This window comes from Heptranchias perlo, chromosome 5 (genome assembly GCF_035084215.1).
Source record: "Heptranchias perlo isolate sHepPer1 chromosome 5, sHepPer1.hap1, whole genome shotgun sequence".
Taxonomy (NCBI): domain Eukaryota; kingdom Metazoa; phylum Chordata; class Chondrichthyes; order Hexanchiformes; family Hexanchidae; genus Heptranchias; species Heptranchias perlo.
The window spans coordinates 120,841,704-120,863,369 of record NC_090329.1 but is presented as its reverse complement, the minus strand read 5'-3'; the positions used below and the strand labels follow the sequence as shown (position 1 = coordinate 120,863,369).

Here is a 21,666-nt window from a genome sequence, read left to right as displayed (position 1 = left end):
TAGACTAGTGAGAAATATCAAATGGATAAAAAAAACCTTTGTTTTCAATCTACAAGGAAATACACCCTTGGATGGATCAGAGAAAACCTTCATGTTAACAGCTGAAATGTTTAAAAAGCCAAATGATAAATTGTTCTACCACAGTCCATTGAAATCATTCATTTATTCAAACGCTTCAAAAAAAAGTATTTGACACCAAGTCCAGAAACCAATGTTGTATCTAGGAGATATTGGCAGCAGGTATCATGTGTGTTGAGCATCAAAAACAATATAACTGGAGACACATTTTACATGTTATTCTTGGCGAAGGGGAAGCATATCATGGGAGCAAAGAGGAAGTGGTCTGGGCCACTGGAATTTCAGGGTTCGCTCAGGTATACATGTATATCTAGAGTTGTTGTTGATGGTGGTCCGGCCGTTTGCATTCGATGCCCAGTAATAAAACTTCCTTTACTATATCTCACCATATACATGTAAACAAGCAGCAAACCATACATTTCTAAAGGTATGCTCCCATTTCACGGCATGCAGAAATATATCCTGCTTTATTCATAGTTGTCAGCAATATGCTGTAGGCAAGGATAGGAATTTTGTTGCACAACATTGGTTACCAAAGTATGATAGAATCATTTAGCAACCATTAATGTACAACACTGAGAACAATGGAGTTACTGAGTTACACAAACAGCTGTGTGCAAAGAAAAACCATGACTCGATTAAAACTGACTGTCAGTTAGAAATTGATGAATCGAAAACAATTCTGCATGCATCGATCTTTCATCCATTTTAGTAATCTACACACTACAGAAACAGGTAACGCTGGAAAAACACAGCGGCTTAGAAATTAGTTTTAGACCAGCGCGGCGGAACAGAGAGGCCCGAGGATCAATGAAAATCGGCCCTCGGGCCTCATCAATATATTTGGGAGGAGCTGCCAGTGCTGACCGCAACTCCAAAGACAGCTCAGCTCGCCCAAGTGAAGACATCAATGTCGGGCCACCTGCCTCCCCGGCAGCGGCCATCAGGTAAGTCCCGGGAGGGGGCACTGAAGTGAGCTACGGGAGAGTGGAGGAGGCGGGAGGGGGCTGATTTCGATTCCTGTGGAGTCAAGGGAGCACTCCTATTCCTCCTGGTTCCACTGAAGAATCATGAATGTGGTAGGCCCAGCATCTGCCCTGCTCATTACTGACTAATTTCTCAATGCGGTCCTTCAACAGGCGTGAGGACTCTGATTAACATATTTACAGCGGCCTAACGTCTGATTTCGGCATCCCCAGGACACCTCAAAAAAAGGCCCCCACAAATTTAGCAGTGGGACCAACACCTGCGCAGATTGGGTGCAGACCGTCTGACTACTAAATTGGTTTGTTTTGTGCCTGTTTTAAGCCTGAAAAACGGATGCAATGCATAACAATTTCTACCCCAGTAAGGTCATAAACCGCTGCCATTTCTGATCTTTCAGCAAGAAATTACACCTCCCCTTTGGACAGTTCCAATTCTGACCACTTCACATCAAACTGAGCAGGGACCAACAGTCTCATCTATCTTGATTGATGATCTTGGTACTAAATGCAATTAAATGCTTAGAACCAGACAATATTTGACTCCTGACCAAACTGGGGGGAGGGGCAGGAGTCAGTAAATTGAATAGTTTGATACATTCTGCATCAAGTGCTCCCAAATCCAATAAAGCTTGAATAGGGCAATTCTTCCACGTTGCTCCAAAAGTATGCCTCAACCAGAATGTTAGAAGATCCGATATCTCCATTTCCTACATCAGCCTTGTGGACTATTAGAATAAATGCCAATTTGTACAGTGAAATTATGAGAATCTCTGCCTGTGAATCCTTATAACTGGCAGAGAAGAGCGAATTTAATCTCATCAACCTGGGCTGCTTTTGAACCTAGGTCCCATGGCCAAAAAGGTGGTTAACCCAGTGCATCATCTAGTGTAAAATAAGACATAGCACTACAGTACCTCAGTCTCGTTGCAACAGAAGAGATCTGTCTCTTTGTAGAATTCAGGATCAAGATCAGCAACAGCAGGAGCAGGATTGAAGATGGTTTTCACTGAAAGATTTGTTTTATAAAAAGAAATGGGCATTAAAGCAAGTAAATGTTTTGAGATCAGATCAGATCAGCCATGATCTTATTAAATGGCAGAGCAGGCTTGAGGGGCCAAAATGGCCTACTCCTGCTCTTAATTTGTATGTTCGTATGAATAATGGTTGGGAAAGGTTATAAGAAAATAATTGCAGGGAGGGGTTCAGATAATAAACCGCAGGTGCAAAGATCAAGCTGCCGTCCGAATACCAAGATGATATTTTTAAAGTATATATGTACATCATCTTGAATTCTGAGCCATCTGCAGAAGATATTACTCTTTCAGTGAGAAGTGTCCAAACCAACGTTCTTCCTAGTCTGGATAGAAAATTAGCTATTTCATTTGAACAAAGTCTCTTTTATTCCCTTTCCAAGCTGATGGCAGATTGATCTGACATAATTGGAAGGGGAAAAGGGAATATACTTTTGGGCAGGGAGTGCATTTAACTTAAAATACTGGATAGGGGGCAGGAAACAGGGAATGCCTTTCTCCCCCCAAGAGGATCTACTTGGTTTTGTCAGTAAAGATACAGCCTTATAGAGATGTGCCAACTGGATCAAAATCCCAAATTGGGTTATAGCCTCAGTGTAGCAATAAATTTGTGCAAATACAGCAAGATTACAGGAATTGAATCTGTACTGGATTACTGAGGGAAAAAAATGCCATACACGTTGTTTAGTATTTGCAGACATGTAGACCCAAGGCTGATTATCCATACCTACTTTTGGTGCTTTTATATTATATAATGTGGTCTCACAAGAGTGGTGCTCAAATGGAGACCTGCAACCTCTCCCCATTTACTTTTCATCCTGATGAAACTCCAAATCAAACTCAGAAACCTGCGATTGCCAAAGCTACATGGGGGAATCTAGTTCCACACTTTTAGTTTAACTGGAGACTCCACAGCATTCTTGAGACCAATAATTATGTCGGTTTCCAATTCTGTTGGGTCTCTGGAGGTATGGCACTCCATCAACATAACACTACCTCTAAGCTCTCATCCTATGTACTATTACAAAACCAGAGTTATCATTTAGTATGGAATGGAAATCCCAGAACCAAATGAGTAAAACCTGATTGTACTTTCACCCGTTTTAGTGGGCTGAAATTCTGCAATCCAGTTGTCTAGCAAAACCATCCTAAATCTTTTTTCGGTTCGTATGCAGATAGTGATTGGGGCATTTTTAAGTAAGAACTAGTTACGTGCAATCTGTAACTAACAAAGCTGTTTTGGTAAAGAGGTGTTGTGTTTTATATGAGCTCGCCATTCGCAAGAGAACCATTTCTGTTGAGAATGAGGCTCTCTCAAGGTTTCTCTGGTACACATGTCTGCAGACAAAAGTGTCGTTTTCTGAAACACCCACTGGCCCTCATCATGCAATTCGATCCAGTAGGTGATGTGTGACTTAACTGCGGATCCATTTTCCTTTCTTCCAGTCATGTTAAAAGCTGCTGCTTTGATAAGGCCATCAAGGCAAAATAATAGCAGACTGTAAGCAACACAAGCACTCAAATACAACAAAAAATGGCACTGCAATGGAGGAGGGGCAGAAGATACGGGCTGTAACACGATTATCTTCTGGAAATCTTGTATATTGCTTTAGATGTGCATTTATGGTTTATGAGATCAACCATACTGCCACCTATAATAGGCTTCAACCCAAATTGATTTAATTAGGAATAACATAATTCACTCAACATGGACATGTAGCTAAACACTTGCTATTTTAAGAACAAGCATAAAAGATTTAAAAAGTACAAAATTGTTAAAGTGAAAGGAAAGTGAGGAGATTTTTTTTATTCAAAGTAGTCTTCCTTTTCATAGAAGTAATAAATTATACTTTTAGAAGATATTATTTCAGGGTTGTTTTTGAATCAGTTTTAGTGCTGACCTGGACACCTCTGAGTGTGATATTTCCTCCTGTTAGGCCTCTCTGTTGATGCCAAATATGGGGATCTGTCCTGTGTGTCCCAGAATGACTCCTCCATTGCAAACAGCAGGGTCTTTCGAGAGCTCCAGGCCAGGGAATACCTACTACAGCCAGAAATTTGCATTCCCAAACTGCAGACCAGTTTCCAGGGATCAGGTACCTCTGGACTCCAGTCTAAAAAAGTTGCACTTCTCACCGCTTGCAATGGAGTTGCTTCCTGTAACTTGCATTACTGGAGCAGATTAACAAGGAGGGAAAATCCTACCTGAGGGTCTCAAGTTTGCCACTTAAACTGACATTGAAAAAAAAAATTGCGGAATAGTTTATAACAATACAATTTTTTTGTATAAGGGGGAGCAGAAAGTACTCCCCCTGCAATCTCCTTTCCCTTCAATGACCAAATTGTAGATTGAGTAATGGTCTTCCCTTGCTAGCTTGCGAAACTGAGGGTAAGTTAATGGATTGACAGGCCTTTAATTATTTAGCCTATCGTTGATTTGGCAAGACAGTACATGTGCATTGCTTAATCTCTGGAGAGTTTCAATCTTTCAACATACCAGGCAATTCAGCACACTGATCTTGTCAACATAATACATGATCCAGTATGCTTCAGTTATTGACATACAACATGCCTTAATTTGAGGAGACCCTCGCTCATCAGCTTTGATATTATTTTCTGCACTATCTTCAGAATATCATTAACTATCATACAAGGGGTTTGCAACACAGTACATTTTACATGTAGTGTTACAAACAAGGAGTAGGAATAATCAGGTCAAGCAGCTTGCTATCCAATGTACAGCACAGTCTCTTGAGTACTAAGTTCAAACCGTCCACTCCACTCAAGTGATTATTCTATCTCTTTCTTTAAAGAAGTGATTCCACACCAAGCATATGACCCAAATGTGAGAGGCAAACAGGGAACCTGATTGCTGGGCCTCAACCTGTTCTGTTCTACAAGCAAAAGTTGAAAGAAGTAGAATGATGTGCTGGCACTGCCCCCCTACCCCCCCAACCACTTCCCATTAGACCCATTATTAATTCTCATTAATAAGTTTCTAGAACTGTTCTCAGCCACAAGTGTATACAAACTCTGACTTCCCCAAGACTGAGATCTCTCATGTCTTCACTTCAATCCCATCCCAATCAACCATATTACAGTGCTAATTTTCCATATCCCCAAATGCACATTAAGGCAGTGAGTATCTTAGAGCCGCACAGATCAGGAAGGTTCCAAGTTCAATCCCTGGTTTGTGCTAAGTTAGCTGATCTTACCCAGAGCAGCAGTAGGGACATTACAATTGGCCTGGGTTAGGGCGAGGAACAATTGGCCAGGATTTCAGCTCCGTATCCCTATCTAGTGACTCCTGTGCAGACACCAGGTGAAGACAGCATCAAACTCATCTGGGATGCTCCTCTACAGCCAAATAACCATCACTTTACAGCAATCATAGAATCATAGAAAATTTACAGCATCGAAGGAGGCCATTCAGCCCATCATGTCCATGCCGACTGAAAATGAGCCAGCCAGCCTAATCCCACTTTCCAGCACTTGGTTCGTAGCCTTGTAGGTCACGGCACTTCAGGTGCATATCCAGGTACTTTTTAAATGAGTTGAGAGTTTCTGCCTCTACCACCCTTTTAGGCAGTGAGTTCCAGACCCCTACCACCCTCTGGGTGAAAAAAAATTTCCTCAGCTCCCCTCTAATCCTTCTACCAATCACTTTAAATCTATGCCCCCTGGTTAATGACCTCTCTGCTAACGGAAATAGGTCCTTCCTATCCACTCTATCTAGGCCTCTCATGATTTTGTACACCTCAGTTAAATCACCCTTCAGTCTCCTCTGTTCCAAAGAGAACAACCCCAGCCTATCCAATCTTTCCTCATAGCTAAAGTTCTCTAGTCCTGGCAACAGTCTCGAAAATCTCCTCTGTACCCTCTACTGCAATCACATCTTTCCTGTAATGTGGTGACCAGAACTGTTCGCAGTACTCAAGCTGTAGCCTAACCAGTGTTTTATACAGTTCCAGCATAACCTCCCTGCTCTTATATTCTATGCCTCAGCTAATAAAGGAAAGTATTCCATATGCCTTCTTAACCACCTTATTTGCCTATTCTGCTACCTTCAGGGATCTGTGGACATGCACTCCAAGATCCCTCACTTCCTCTACACCTCTCAGTATCCTCCTATTTATTGTATATTCCCTTGCCTTGTTTGCCCTCCCCAAATGCATTACCTCACATCTCTCTGGATTGAATTCCATTTGCCACTTTTCTGCCCACCTGACCGGTCCATTGATATCTTCCTGCAGTCTACAACTTTCTTCCTCACTATCAACCACACGGCCAATTTTTGTATCATCTGCAAACTGCTTAATCATGCCCCCTACATTTAAGTCCAAATCATTAATATATACCACAAAAAGCAAGGGACCTAGTACCGAGCCCTGCGGAACCCTACTGGAAACATCCTTCCAGTCACAAAAACAATCGTCGTCCATTACCCTTTGCAATGCTTGATTAAATACAACAGCTATGCAGGAAGTTGCACCACCTAAGAGCCCATCACATCTTAATTTGAATTTTGGAATGAATCAGTGTTATACCTCCAAGCTCCTCCTTTTTACACCTGTTTATCTGTACCAAGGCAGGAGCTGCTAAAAATCCACAATTTGCACCAAATTACATTTGAATGTGCAGGTTGCTCAGACATCAGTAATCTTCCTCCAATTTGCCAATATCAACAGGCCAAGAATTTATTGCTACGTAATGTATGGTCGTACACACTTTCCCTGTATTTCACAGATTAAAGGTAAGAGTTCAAATTTCACTGTTGGAAAGTCCGAGGCTGCAGTTATTCTGGACTTTGCAAGCTCAAAACAATGTGTGATGGCTTTCTGGGGCAGGGGGGGAAGGGGGTCTCGCACTTCAGGGCTTTAGTGGATTCAGTAGTTTCCTGAGTTATACTGCTGCCTGTGCATTGATGTACACCCAAAACACTTTACCCAAGTGGCAGTATAGCTGCACCCAGAAATTCCCAAATATAATTATCCATAGTTTCTCGAGACGATGAAACTACTCCATCAGGTTACACAGCACTGACATGTGTGCAAAGTAGTATGGCTCATAATCTCTGCCAATTTAAGAAAAAAAGACAGATAATGAGAAAATAGAATAAATCAATTAGCACAACACTAAAGAAAGGAGAAAAATAGGAACATTCATCAAAAATTAGAACATGAGAGAATGAAATACAAACTTTGGCATTCTTTTTCCACTTATCTGATAGAGGCATATTTTACATATGAGTTGGTAGAGCAGAGGTTGAAAAGTTAACGGATGAGAAAAATGCAGTTGAAGCAATTTTAACCACACACAGCAATTGCAGGATTGTGCAATTTAAAGGCACAGCTTGGTTCTGAAAACAAAGACATGCAAGCCAAGTGATCAAATATGGTGCTAGCGTTACTTTTCAGTGACTAGCAGAATGCCACATCAACATTAGAAAGTTGATGGTGGTGTAATAGCAACCATGGATGCTGCTTAATCACTATACTCTGTAGCAGGTTAATTTGAGAACATGACTTAATCTGACTGAAATTAGAAATAAAAATCCAGTTAACTAACTGGACACATCGGGGCACAGTTTCAACTTGCTGCCTGGGCGTAACACTGACGTTGTGGATCAGCCACCCATTATAGAACCCGCCTGATTCTATAACGGCAGCAAGTTGGAAAATCTACCCCATCAAATCAAAATAATTTGATACACACCATTGCTTGATCCTTAAATGACACCGTGCCTACCTCCAGCCTCATGAGCTATTTTCAAGGCTTCTAATGTGATGGTAGGTCGAATTTCTAGCTGACAGACAACCACCTTTGCGCAACGGATTACTTTGGAAGCTTGCTCCAAATCTTCTGAATTTAACACTAGGTTAGCCCCAGCTACTATTACGATTGCATTCTGTCCTGTAACAGTAAAAAACAACAAAGGTCAAATCACGGCGGAAGAGAACAGACAAGATGTTTTGGGTATGGACCCTTCCTCAGAACTGTAACCCAAACCTAGGAAGGATCCATACCCAAAATGTCTTGTCTGTTCTCTCCACACATACTGTCTATTTTCTCATTATCTGTCCTTTTTGTTAAATTGGCAGAGAATACGAGCCATACTACTTTGCATATGTGTCAATGCTGTATAACCTGATGGGGTAGTTTCCAGCATTTTCTGTTTTTGTTTCAGAATACTAGCATCTGCAGTATTTTGCTTTTCGTTCATACAATTACATTGAATTTACAGCACAGAAACAGGCCATTTGGCCCAAATGCTATTCGCCTCAACCACTCACATGGTAGCGAGTTCTACATTCTAACCACTCTCTGGATAAAGAAGTTTCTCCTGAATTCCTTATTGGATTTATTAGTGACTATCTTATATTTATGGCCCCTAGTTTTGGACTCCCCCACAAGTGGAAACATATTCTTTACGTCTACCCTAACAAACCCCATGGGGGGAAGATTTTCTCTGCGCACGATGTATAACAAAATCATACACCCATTCTTTATAAATGGGTTTACGATTTCATTACACATAGCACATTATATGTGGTTTATTGCATGTGGAAAAAATTACCAAGATGCTGTTCAGATTACTAATAGTCAATTTGCTTGTAAAGGAATGTCACTATCAGTAGTCCTTCAATGAGAAATGACAAAATTATGATTACCTTTAACACTCTTGTGCATAAATGAATACTGATGACATTGAGAATTCCCTTGGAGGAGATTCTGACCCCATTGTGAGCCAGCTGAAATCTCAAAGATGCAGCGATCTTGTTGCTTTATCGGTGTGTGTTAATCCAGCTCCCTTATACTGTCAGGCTTCGTAGCTCTAGCCCAGTTCCCCTTGAAAGCACAAGTACTGACCACTCAAACAAAATATAACTGAGTTACTGTGAGGTGACTCATGAATAAAACATTTTAAAAATGTCTGTCTCTCTCTCTCCTCCTGTAACTGTGTCTGCGCTTGTTGTCTCTAATTCTTTCTATTTCCTTCTCACTGTCTTTGTTTGTTTCCTACTCTTTGTGGTTGTTTTTATCTATTTCTCTATCTATGAACCTCACACATTGAATCTTGCCAACTGCAATATACTTAATCTTTAGGGTTCTTCAAAAGTCACATCTACAGAGATTTACATTACATATTTTAGGATACCACTCCTGTTTCTGTCCTTTTTGGCAATGACAGGATTCAATTCTATATCTTAAAATGACCGCTGAAGAAATGGTAGGGAAAGATTATTTTTTAACTTCTTGTCCTCTGGAGTGTGGGGGAGCAGAAGTGCTCCTCCCAGCTCCGCAGGACTACTGTGGGCCACTGCTGGCCCATACTGGGCCCTCCTGCATCTCACTCCTTCGTGTGTCGGAGCATGTGATACTCCCTGCGTGCAGTGAGAATCCTCAGTCTCCGTACCCTTGTTCCTCATTCCCCCACCAATGGACAGAATTTTTCACTATCTACCCACAGTAAGATCCCTTTACTGGCTGTTCCTCTCTCGGCACTGCTCCCACTCACCATTGTGCTGCTGCTGCTGCTCCCGGCTCTGCAGGAAATGCTGGAGCACACGCCCGCCCCACCCCCATTCCTCTCTCTCCTTACCCAAGCCCTAATTCCCCCCAACCATCAGTCCCGAGTTTCCCTCTCCCCCCTCGCCCAATCGTCCCCACCCCCAGTGTCCCCCTCACCCCCAGCCTCGAACCCCAATCGCCTGACTGCCCCAAGCCCTAACCTCCTGACCGCCACCCAGTCCCAATTTTCCGACTGCCCCCCCCCAGTCCCAGTCTCCCAATCCCCCCCCAGTCCTGTTCCCAAGCTCCTGACCCCCCCTGTCCCAATCTCAGACTGGTAATAGTGTATATAGAGGGAAGGGTGAGGAACTGTCATGGTGACTGTGGCCAAATAAATTTCTGTTTGGTAAAATGTGATTCATCATTTCTATGACTAAGTCAATCAAAAATGATACTAGAAGTGGTTCTCGAATCTGACTGCTTCCTGGTTCTGAGATTTTATTGGTTGAAAGAGCAGTGGTCTAAGGGATCTAACTGGCCAAACTTCTGGAATGCAATTATGTTAATCTCTGGTTCTACGATGTGTTAGTTAAAGAGTTTCTGCTCTCTGACTCTGTGATCTAAAGGAACTCCATAACACAATATTCACACAGAAAGAAAATCTCCCCTGTCAATGGGGAGAAAATAACACAAATAACCTCCCACAAAATCTTACTTAACTTTCTGCCGGGTTTCAATTTAATAATCTTCCACCTCCCATTTGTATTCCAAGGTAACAATGTACTCCTGCTAAATTAGGTAGGTAGGCAACCTACTACCAGGCCTCTGCCAATGCATACTAATGAATGTTTATTATACACTCTTTTCTTTAATAAACAAAAACAGTGCTTGGCTGACTTTATACAGGTCTTTCCTGATAAAAGGAGATTTTTTAAAGTAAGGCAAGGAGGAAGCATGAAAATGTCAAACCTGTGCAGTACCTTCGTCATTCACTGTAATAGGGGCAACCCCTGTCGATGCTTCATCCGTTTGACCCACATAGTCTGTAATGAGAAATTGATACAATGATAATAATTTTCACATTGTGACATACAGCTATGTAATCAGAACGTATGGAGGCTCGATTTATGCCGAAGTTGTCTCCCCTCAATAGTGTTTAGTTACAACTGGCAAGAAATCCACTGACAGGAAAAGCTAACAACTGAGAAATGTTCAACAGGAGATCTGCAATAATTCCATCCCAGATTCATAACCTCTCCCAACAGAGAAAACAATATGTTGAAGTAATACCTGTAGACACGCCATTACTTTTGAAGTTTTGGATGTAATTATCTCCAAATGAATCTTTCCCAACCTGTTTTGTGAGGGAAAGAATGATTAGGTGATGACTTCTTGAAGCTGATACACTTTTATTCCATCTTAATAAGGAAACCATCTTTAAATTAATTTCTGATAGTGGGATTGAAATAACTCACAGCTGGCACTTACAATGCAATTTAAATGAAAACATTTTCCAAAACAAGATTGGATGAGTTTTCACCAATAACAGTCTAGAATCCCTAATCATCAGTAGCTTGGAGAAAAATCCGGAACTTTTGACAAATGCCTTCAACATTCATCCACACAATATGAAGGCCATAAACAGACATGGTCGCTGAAGCAACAGAGTATGTCCAGTGTATTCACTTTACTTCGAATTTTAGGCATTTGACGAAGTTCCACCTGTGAGGCTTTCAAAGAAGATTCAGCTCAATGGGATTAAGACAGATCAGTTGCTGGATTGAAAATTAGCAATTAATAGAAAGGTGATGATAGAGGGGAGATTACTAGAGAAGTTTTACAGGTGTCTGTTCTACAACCCCTGTAAAGGAAGGTACTTTTAGAACTATAACGTTTACTGATAATATAAGCAACATAGCCTGGTGACTAATGTAAATTAGATAGGCCATAGTCAAAGAAATCTGGACCAGTGGATAAAGGAATGGTGATTGATGTTAAAGTGGATAAGTACAAAGAAATCACAATGAATCAAGAAACGGTGGGAAAAGAAAAGAATTTGGATGCATTAGTTGATCATTTATTCAACATATTCAGCCACTTTCAGAGCATGATCAGCAAGGCTACCAAGTACGAAGATGCATTTCAGGGGAACTTTATTTTAGCAAGTCAGGCAGCATCTGTGGAGAAAGAAACAGAGTTAACATTTCAGGTCGAATACCTTTCGTCAGAACTCATCAGAACAGTTCTGACGAAAGATCTTTGACCTGAAACGTTAACTCTGTTTCTTTGTCCACAGATGCTGCCTCACTTGCTGAGCTTCTCCAGCATTTTCTGTTTTTATTTCAGATTTCCAGCATCTGCAGTACTATGCTTTTGAACTTTATTTTAACCTTGCACAGCTCATTGGTAAAGTCTCCATTTACAATACAGCGTACAGTTTTGAGCACCCCAACAATAAATGAACATTGATATATATTCTGAGAAAGGGTTCAGAGAAGACTGAGCAGGATGATTTGGGGATAAAATACTAAACAATATGACGTTTTGGTCCTGTGGTGCTGGGACTGTACAAATATAATATATGGAATTCTGTTGGTCATGATTGGGCAATGTAAGTCACCGTGTCAGTTTATGATCCTGGAATTTCAATAAGAATCCTAGATCTTTTCTTGAATTTTTAATCTGTGGTTATCCATCTCCCACAGGAATTAAACAAACTGGTTAGACTGGGTTGTATTCCCTTGAGTACAGAAGATTAAAGGGTGATCTAATTGAGGTGTTTAAGATGATTAAAGGATTTCATAGGGTAGACAGAGAGAAACTATTTCCTCTGGTGGGAGAGTCCAGAACAAGGAGGCATAACCTTAAAATTAGAGCTAGACAATTCAGGGGTGATGTCATGAAACACGTCTTCACACATAGGGTAGTGGAAATATGGAACTCACTCCCCCAAAAAGCTGTTGAAGCTGGGTCAGTTGAAAATGTCTAAACTGAGATTGATAGATTTTTGTTAGGCAAGAGTATTAAGCGTCAGGGAACCAAGGTGTTATGATCTAATTGAATGGCAGACAAGCTCGAGAGGCTGAATGGGCTACTCTTAATCCTATGTTCCAATAATAGATCAGGCTTTATGTAGTCCATAGATGAAATTGGCTTGATAGTCCCAGTAGCTTTTTCAAGTTCTAACAATTTGATTTTCTCCTCCTCCAAATAAGAGCTTTCTTGACCTTTTCCAGCCCAATTCTACCTATTAACACCATTCCCTTCTCTCTTTTTTATTCCAATAGAGCAGAGATGGGAGAGGATTTACACTGAAGCTTCATGGTAAGTGAGAAGCACTTTCCAGTGCTTCACAATGTTAAAATTGTAGTGTGAATGCATCCTTACCAACAGATCCATTTTTGTACCAACCCTTTACCCTTTTTTCACAAGTACAGTACTGGACAACAGAAAGTGTATGATGGGGTCTGTTTATGTAAGTATTATAAGCATAGTGGGTTCAGAAATCTATCTACTGATTGGATGCTGAGACTTTCTTATACTGCAGAGTGACCAGAGTCAGACTGACATCAAGGTGTAGCAATAATGCAGCTCTATGCATGTGTGCTTTGGTGCTTTGCTGAACTACAATAACCAGAAACTAATTTTTGATATTAGAGAACACATAAGATTAGATCTAACACCTGAATCATACAGCCACCTTTCACATTAATGCATCCAAACTGCCTCACATTAGTGCAAAATTGGCAGCCTGACTGCACTCTAACAATGATGCCAATGTTGCTTATTATTCTATAGGTAATTTGGGAACTTGGGTAGATCATGGAAGAGCCAAATTCTACTCATGGCTCCTAGTCTCCATGACAAAGATATAATTTATTGGTCTACACTGTTTTTAGTCTTACCTTGCTAACCATTGCTGATTTGGCTCCCAGTCGAGCTGCCTGGATGCACTGATTGGCCCCTTTTCCTCCAAATCCAATTAAAAACTTATGCCCATGTATGGTTTCTCCCGCTTTAGGTAAACGTGGTGTAAAACTATTCAAAAAGAACAAAAACTATATGAAATACAAGAGATGTGCACCTATGGTATTTTATGCAACATTTCTCCTGCTCTTCCTTCCCAAATAGTATCTTTCTAGACCAAGACGCCTGGCAAATGACTCAGTACTCTGCCCATGGTGCTCTGTAACCGGTTATAAGGAGGTTCACGAGATCAACCCAGAGTGAAATGTCTTCAAATGTTCCCCCTCTCCCTGTGGGAGAAGGACATTGCATCCATGTAGGCTCCCCCCTCCACCCTGCAGGTGTCATGAATAAGATTGGCATCTCAGAGTGGGAAGGCATACTTACGAACACCAAAACAGGTGAGAGTATTGTAATTTTTAAATTTTCTCCCCTACCCCAACTTATTATTTTAAATCTTCCTGGTTTTCAGAATAGCAAGCTTATTTATAAAGTTTTAGCATTTATTTGAATTGCATGCGTTTGGATTTGACTCAAGTATTCTCCCAAAAGCACACTGTAATGAGAGAATTAAAAGAAATTATGCTTGTATTATCATTAAACCTGAAGTAGAAATCACATTTTCATGCAGGATTTTAAGCTGAAAAGCTGAGGGCACAATTTGAAGATTTTACCAGCTAGCTGGTGTAAAAATTGCGAGAATATCCTTTAAAGTGGCTGGATCAATAGACCAGATTTTGCACAATATAATTTTTAAAAATGATTAATGTACATTCAGCGTTAAATCGTCTTAGTGACCAGTATGAAGCAGCCTTGGTTGTAGTCATACATGGTGCACCAAATGTCAGAAGTCAGCCTGTCACAAGCACAAAGATATTTGTATGTGAAAAAAAGTTAAATCCACACATGTTTCTAATGTAAAGCAGTGTTGTCACTGTGATTTTACTGAAGCATATTAGTAGGTATGTGAAATTTTCATTCTGCTGCAGTTTAGCCCCCCACACGGTTTCAGTAAAGTGGTGGGTGTTTGAAATTCTTGTGCTATGAACTTGAACAGTGGAAAAACTTACAGCAGCACAAATACATTTTGGATTTTCTCTTTCTAAATTTGGGTTGTCTCTGGAAAGCACTTTCAGTCAATACGATACCAGGACAGTGTACCACTGGGTTACAAGTATGTCACTAATGGGAATTTAGTAATGGAGAGCCGAACAGCGTTCACCGTTACTTAAGGGCAAATGGAAGAGCAACTTCTGGCGAGCGTGCATGCGCAGTCAAAAGCGTAAATCTGGAAGTTGCTCTACGAGATTCCCTGCTCGTTTGAAAGCTGTGCGGGAAGAACAACTCGCCAGTGAAATGAATGGACCAGCGTGAAGTTGCTGCATTGCCTAGCTGGAAACAAACAAATCTACACAGGAAAAAGGTATGGTAAGTTTAAGTAGCGTGGTAGAATCAGAGAATGGTTACAGCTCATCAAGTCCATTCCGGCTCTTTGTAAGAGCTATCCAGTTAGTCCCATTCCCCCGTTCTTTCCCCATAGCCCTGCAAATTTTTTCCCTTTAAGTTTTTATCCAATTCCTTTTTGAAATCCATAACTGAATCTGCTTCCATCGCTCTTTCAGGCAGCACATTCCAGATCATAACTACTTGCTGCGTTAAAATTTTTTTCCTCATGTCGCTTCTGGTTCTTTTGCCAATCACCTTGAATCTGTATCCTCTGGTTCTCGATCCTTCCGCCAATGGGGAGTTTCTCTTTATTTACTTTATCGAAACCCTGCATAATTCTATCAAATCTCCTCTTAACCTTCTCTGCTCTAAGGAGAACAACCCCAGCATCTCCAGTCTATCCATGTAACTGAGGTCCCTTATCCCTGGAACCATTCCAGTAAATCTTTTCTGCACCCTAAGGCCTTTACATCCTTCCTAAAGTGCGGTGCCCAGAATTGGTCAATACTCCAGTCGTGGCTGAACCAGTGTTTTATAAAGGTTCAACATAACTTCCATGCTTTTGTACTCTATGACTGTTTATAAAGCCCAGGATCCCGTATACTTTTTTAACCGCTTTCTCAACCTGCCCTGCCACCTTCAAAGATTTGTGCACATATACCCCAGGTCTCTCTGTTCCTGCACCCCCTTTAGAATTGTACCATTTAGTTTATGACTGCCAACAACCTCTCTGGCACTGAAAATTAACTTTTAAAAATGTTGAATCTCATTCCTTCCGATTTTTAAAAAACTTTTTAGTTCTGTCTCTTCATTCAATGTTTCTTACCCTCTCTTTATTTCGCTTTCTCTAACTGATTTTACATTGAATTAACCATCGTAGCTTGCGCTTCTTGGTTCTGACTGCGCGGCTTGTCAAGGATGCTTCAATCTGATTAGTTGAGGGGACAGAGCGATCCTTTCCCTGTTCACACGGCTTACAGATGCCCAGGAAAGGACTTTTTGCAGCTCACTGTCAGAGGAACTATGCAGTTTCCGTACTAAGTCCCGCGGATCGTTTGTGGGCAAGTTTAAATCTAATGAGTGGCAGGTGCCATTCGTTCGCCACTCAGAGCAAATTCTGGGCCAATATAAGAACATAAGAAATAGGAGCAGGAGTAGGCCAATCGGCCCCTCGAGCCTGCTCCGCCATTCAATAAGATCGTGGCTGATCTGATTCTAACCTCAAATCTAAATTCATGTCCAATTTCCTGCCCACTCCCCGTAACCCAATATCTCCTCACTGGCCTCTGTGCTAGTCCTGAATGCCAATCTACAGGACGCCTGGATACTGACATCAGCAAAGCATTTCCTAACTGTGCACGGAGAAATACAATGGAGATTTTAGAACATAGAATTACATAGAATGTACAGCATAGAAAAAGGCCATTCGGCCCAAGCCGGTGTTTATGCTCTACATGAGCCTCCTCCCACCCCTCTTCATCTACCCCTATCAGCATAATCTGCTATTCTTTTCTCCCTCATGTGTTTATCTAGCTTCCCCTAAATACATCTTTTTTTATTCATTCATGGGATGTGTGTGTCGCTGGCAAGGCCAGCATTTATTGACCATCCCTAATCTATGCTATTCCCCTCAACTACTCCTTGTTCTACATTTTAACCGCACTCTGGGTAAAGAAGTTTCTCCTGAATTCTCTATTGGATTTATTAATGAATATTTGATATTTATGGCCCCTAGTTTTGGTCTCCCTCACAACTGGAAACATCTTTTTCTACGTCTACCCTGTCAAACCCTTTCATTATCTTAAAGAGGTCTACCAGGTCACCTCTCAGCCTTCTCTTTTCTAGAGAAGAGCCTCAGCCTGAACATTTTGATTGATGGGAGATTTACATTAAAGAGGATGAAAAATATACAAAAACCTCTTATCGGGCATGGGATTTTTAATAAATCTTTTCAGCTTACTTAGTTTATTTCTTTTGGGAAGGGAAGACATTGCTGCAGGAGTTCCTCAGCATCTTCAGCTGCTTATCAATGACCTTCCCTCCATCATAAGGTCAGAAATGGGGACATTCACTGATGATTGCAGTGTTCAGTCCCACTCACAACCCCTCAAATAATGATGCAGTCCGTGCCCACATGCAGCAAGACCTGGACAACATCCAGGCTTGGGCTGATAGGTGGCAAGTAACATTTGCGCCAGACAAGTGCCATGCAATGACCATCTCCAGCAATGATGTGGAGATGCCGGTGATGGACTGGGGTTGACAATTGTAAACAATTTTACAACACCAAGTTATGGTTCAACAAATTTATTTTAAATTCCACAAGCTTTCGGAGGCTTCCTCCTTCCTCAGGTGGTGTGGAAATGAAATTTTTGAATCCTTCGCATTTGAAAATCACAGAACAATGCCTGGTGATTACTGCCCGTTGCCAAGGCAATCACAGTGAGCAGACAGAGAGGTGTCACCTAAAAGGCCACCGAATATACAAACCCCCAACAAAAAAAGAGAGAGAAGGAAGATAGTCAATGACCCGTTATATTAAAAACAGATAACATTTGTTCGCTGGTGGGGTTACGTGTAGTGTGACATGAACCCAAGATCCCGGTTGAGGCCGTCCTCATGGGTGCGGAACTTGGCTATCAATTTCTGCTCGACGATTTTGCGTTGTCGTGTGTCTCGAAGGCCGCCTTGGAGTATGCTTACCCGAAGGTCGGTGGCTGAATGTCCATGACTGCTGAAGTGTTCCCCGACAGGGAGAGAACCCTCCTGTTTGGCGATTGTTGCGCGGTGTCCGTTCATCCGTTGTCGCAGCGTCTGCATGGTCTCGCCAATGTACCATGCTCTGGGGCATCCTTTCCTGCAACGTATGAGGTAGACAAAGTTGGCCGAGTCACAGGAGTATGAACCGTGCACCTGGTGGGTGGTGTCCTCTCGTATGATGGTGGTATCTGTGTCGATGATCTGGCATGTCTTGCAGAGGTTACCGTGGCAGGGTTGTGTGGTGTCGTGGACGCTGTTCTCCTGAAAGCTGGGTAATTTGCTGCGAACGATGGTTTGTTTGAGGTTGGGTGGCTGTTTAAAGGCGAGTAGTGGAGGTGTGGGGATGGCCATAGCGAGGTGTTTGTCATCATTGATGACATGTTGAAGGCTGCGGAGAACATGGCGTAGTTTCTCCGCTCCGGGGAAGTACTGGACGAACACACGGAACAGCCATGGGGACCAAATTCGCACCCCAATACGCCAACATTTTCATGCACAAGTTCGAGCATGACTTCTTCACTGCACAGGACCTCCAACCAACACTATACACCAGATACATCGACGACATTTTCTTTCTATGGACCCACGGTGAGGAATCACTAAAGAGACTACACGATAACATCAACAAGTTCCATCCCACCATCAAGCTCACCATGGACTACTCCTCAGAATCAGTTTCTTTCTTGGACACACGAATCTCCATCAAAGATGGGCACCTCAGCACCTCACTCTACCGCAAGCCCACGGACAACCTCACGATGCTCCACTTTTCCAGCTTCCACCCTAACCATGTCAAAGAGGCCATCCCCTATGGACAGGCCCTGCGAATACACAGGGTCTGCTCAGACGAGGAGGAATGCGATAGACACCTACAGATGCTGAAAGACGCCCTAGTAAGAACGGGATATGATGCTCGACTCATCGATCGGCAGTTCTGACGGGCCACAGCGAAAAATCGCGTAGACCTCCTCAGAAGACTAACACGGGACGCAACCAACAGAGTACCCTTCGTCGTCCAGTACTTCCCCGGAGCGGAGAAACTACGCCATGTTCTCCGCAGCCTTCAACATGTCATCAATGATGACGAACACCTCGCTATGGCCATCCCCACACCTCCACTACTCGCCTTTAAACAGCCACCCAACCTCAAACAAACCATCGTTCGCAGCAAATTACCCAGCTTTCAGGAGAACAGCGTCCACGACACCACACAACCCTGCCACGGTAACCTCTGCAAGACATGCCAGATCATCGACACAGATACCACCATCACACGAGAGGACACCACCCACCAGGTGCACGGTTCATACTCCTGTGACTCGGCCAACTTTGTCTACCTCATACGTTGCAGGAAAGGATGCCCCAGAGCATGGTACATTGGCGAGACCATGCAGACGCTGCGACAACGGATGAACGGACACCGTGCAACAATCGCCAAACAGGAGGGTTCTCTCCCTGTCGGGGAACACTTCAGCAGTCATGGACATTCAGCCACCGACCTTCGGGTAAGCATACTCCAAGGCGGCCTTCGAGACACACGACAACGCAAAATCGTCGAGCAGAAATTGATAGCCAAGTTCCGCACCCATGAGGACGGCCTCAACCGGGATCTTGGGTTCATGTCACACTACACGTAACCCCACCAGCGAACAAATGTTATCTGTTTTTAATATAACGGGTCATTGACTATCTTCCTTCTCTCTCTTTTTTTGTTGGGGGTTTGTATATTCGGTGGCCTTTTAGGTGACACCTCTCTGTCTGCTCACTGTGATTGCCTTGGCAACGGGCAGTAATCACCAGGCATTGTTCTGTGATTTTCAAATGCGAAGGATTCGAAAATTTCATTTCCACACCACCTGAGGAAGGAGGAAGCCTCCGAAAGCTTGTGGAATTTAAAATAAATTTGTTGGACTATAACTTGGTGTTGTAAAATTGTTTACAATTGTCATCTCCAGCAAGAGAGAGTCTAACCACCTCCCCTTGACATTCAATGGCATTTCCATCGCTGAATCCCCCACCATCAACATCCCGGGGGTCACCATTAACCAGAAACCTAACTGGACCAGCCACATAAATACTGTGGCTACAAGAGCAGGTCAGAGGCTGGGTGTTCTGCAGCGAGTGACTCGCCTCCTGACTCCCCAAAGCCTTTCCACCATCTACAAGGCGCAAGTCAGGAGTGTGATGGAATACTCTGCACTTGCCTGGATGAGTGCAGCTCCAACAACACTCAAGAAGCTTGATACCATTCAGGACAAAGCAGCCCGCTTGATTGGCACCCCATCCACCACCCTAAACATTCACTCCCTTCACCACCGGCGCACCATGGCTGCAGTGTGTACCATCTACAGGATGCACTGCAGCAACTCGCCAAGGCTTCTTCGACAGCATCTCCCAAACCTGCGACCTCTACCACCTAGAAGGACAAGGGCAGCAGGCACATGGGAACAACACCACCTGCACATTCCCCTCCAAGTCACACACTATCCCCACTTGGAAATATATCACCGTTCCTTCATCGTTGCTGGGTCAAAATCCTAGAACTCCCTACCTAACAGCACTGTGGGAGAACCTTCACCACACAGACTGCAGCGGTTCAAGAAGGCGGCTCAGCACCACCTTCTCAAGGGCAATTAGGGATGGGCAATAAATGCTGGTTTTGCCAGCAATGCCCACATCACATGAACGAATAAAAAAAAAGTACTTTGAAGTGAAAGAATTCTCCCTATGGTAATGTTCCCATTTAGAACTGCTCAATCATAAAAGTGCATGGCATAACTGGAGAAAACTAACTGACCCAATTATTCCCGAGAGCACAGAAAAACTGAGAGAATTTGTGCTGTGGCTCAATGAAAAAGTTAAGAGGGACACTTTGCAAGGTCTAAGATATACTTCACAAACCAGGTTTGACAGGTGGTAGATAATTTGATCTCCTGAATGCACAAGTCCAAATAGAGTTCCGGGTGCCTCTATTTGAGTGTTTCACTCATGGAAATAGTGGTTTGTGAAGTTTCACCACTGCCATTCTTTATAGATGTTTTGCATTGATACAGAATGTTGACTTGCAGGCACGACTCTTGTTATCCTTGCCCACCATAATAAATTCCACACATCATAGTACCATTTCTTTCCCACCTCTCTGTTGAGTATCTTCCATATATCCCACCTCCCCATTAAGCATTCTCCATACATTCCCCCTCCCCATTGAGTATCCTCCATATATCCCACCTCCCCATTGAGCATCCTCCATACATTCCACCTCCCATCGAGTGTCCTCCATACATTCCACCTCCACATTGAATATTCACCACACATTCCACCTCCCCATTGAGTATCCTCCATACATTCCCCCTCCCCATTGAGTATCCTCCATACATTCCACCTCCCCATTGAGTATCCTCCATATATCCCTCTACTTTTTGAGAGCTCGCCAATTGTTCTCAAATCACACTGTCGACTCCTTGTTAAAAGGTGGAATTCTCAGTTGCTCAGCTTTAACAACATCTGGAAAGTAAAACAAGTTGCAAATAGTTTTGTAAGTGGACTGCTTTGTCATCAACTTCAAGTCATGATCTGTTGCTTAGTCGTGGTTCGAAGCATCTTTGTTGACCTGTTTTTCCAGGTGCGCATATACAGCGGTACATGTGAATGCAAATATGCATTTGCTGAATTACAGCAGACCACAAATTTCATATCTGTCAGATGTTTCCTTAATATGGCAGGTGAATGGATCAGTTCCAATATAAAGTAATCAAGATTACCAAGATCTGCAAAAGGTTTGCTTTTATAGTTGAAGCAAACAATTCAGGTATTTATTGCTATATTGGTTTTGGCAATAAAAGAGATTATTGGGGGTGGTAGGGAAAGGATTGTAGATACTACTAAAG

General features: G+C 42.5%; 1 protein-coding gene across 2 annotated transcripts in view; it reads right to left on the bottom strand.

Annotated features, from left to right (window-relative positions):
- The window catches only part of rbks (ribokinase), a 120,447-nt gene that overhangs the window by 66,067 nt on the left and 32,714 nt on the right, over window positions 1–21,666 (bottom strand). The window contains exons 2-6 of one of the 2 annotated variants that reach the window (XM_067985140.1): window positions 13,513–13,645; window positions 10,898–10,961; window positions 10,588–10,650; window positions 7,844–8,008; window positions 1,979–2,070 (exon numbers count right to left, since the gene is read on the bottom strand). In XM_067985140.1, the coding sequence (XP_067841241.1) occupies window positions 1,979–2,070; window positions 7,844–8,008; window positions 10,588–10,650; window positions 10,898–10,961; window positions 13,513–13,645 (517 nt within the window). The remainder of the gene's footprint in view (window positions 1–1,978; window positions 2,071–7,843; window positions 8,009–10,587; window positions 10,651–10,897; window positions 10,962–13,512; window positions 13,646–21,666) is intronic. The other variant, XM_067985141.1, reaches the window with a different exon arrangement.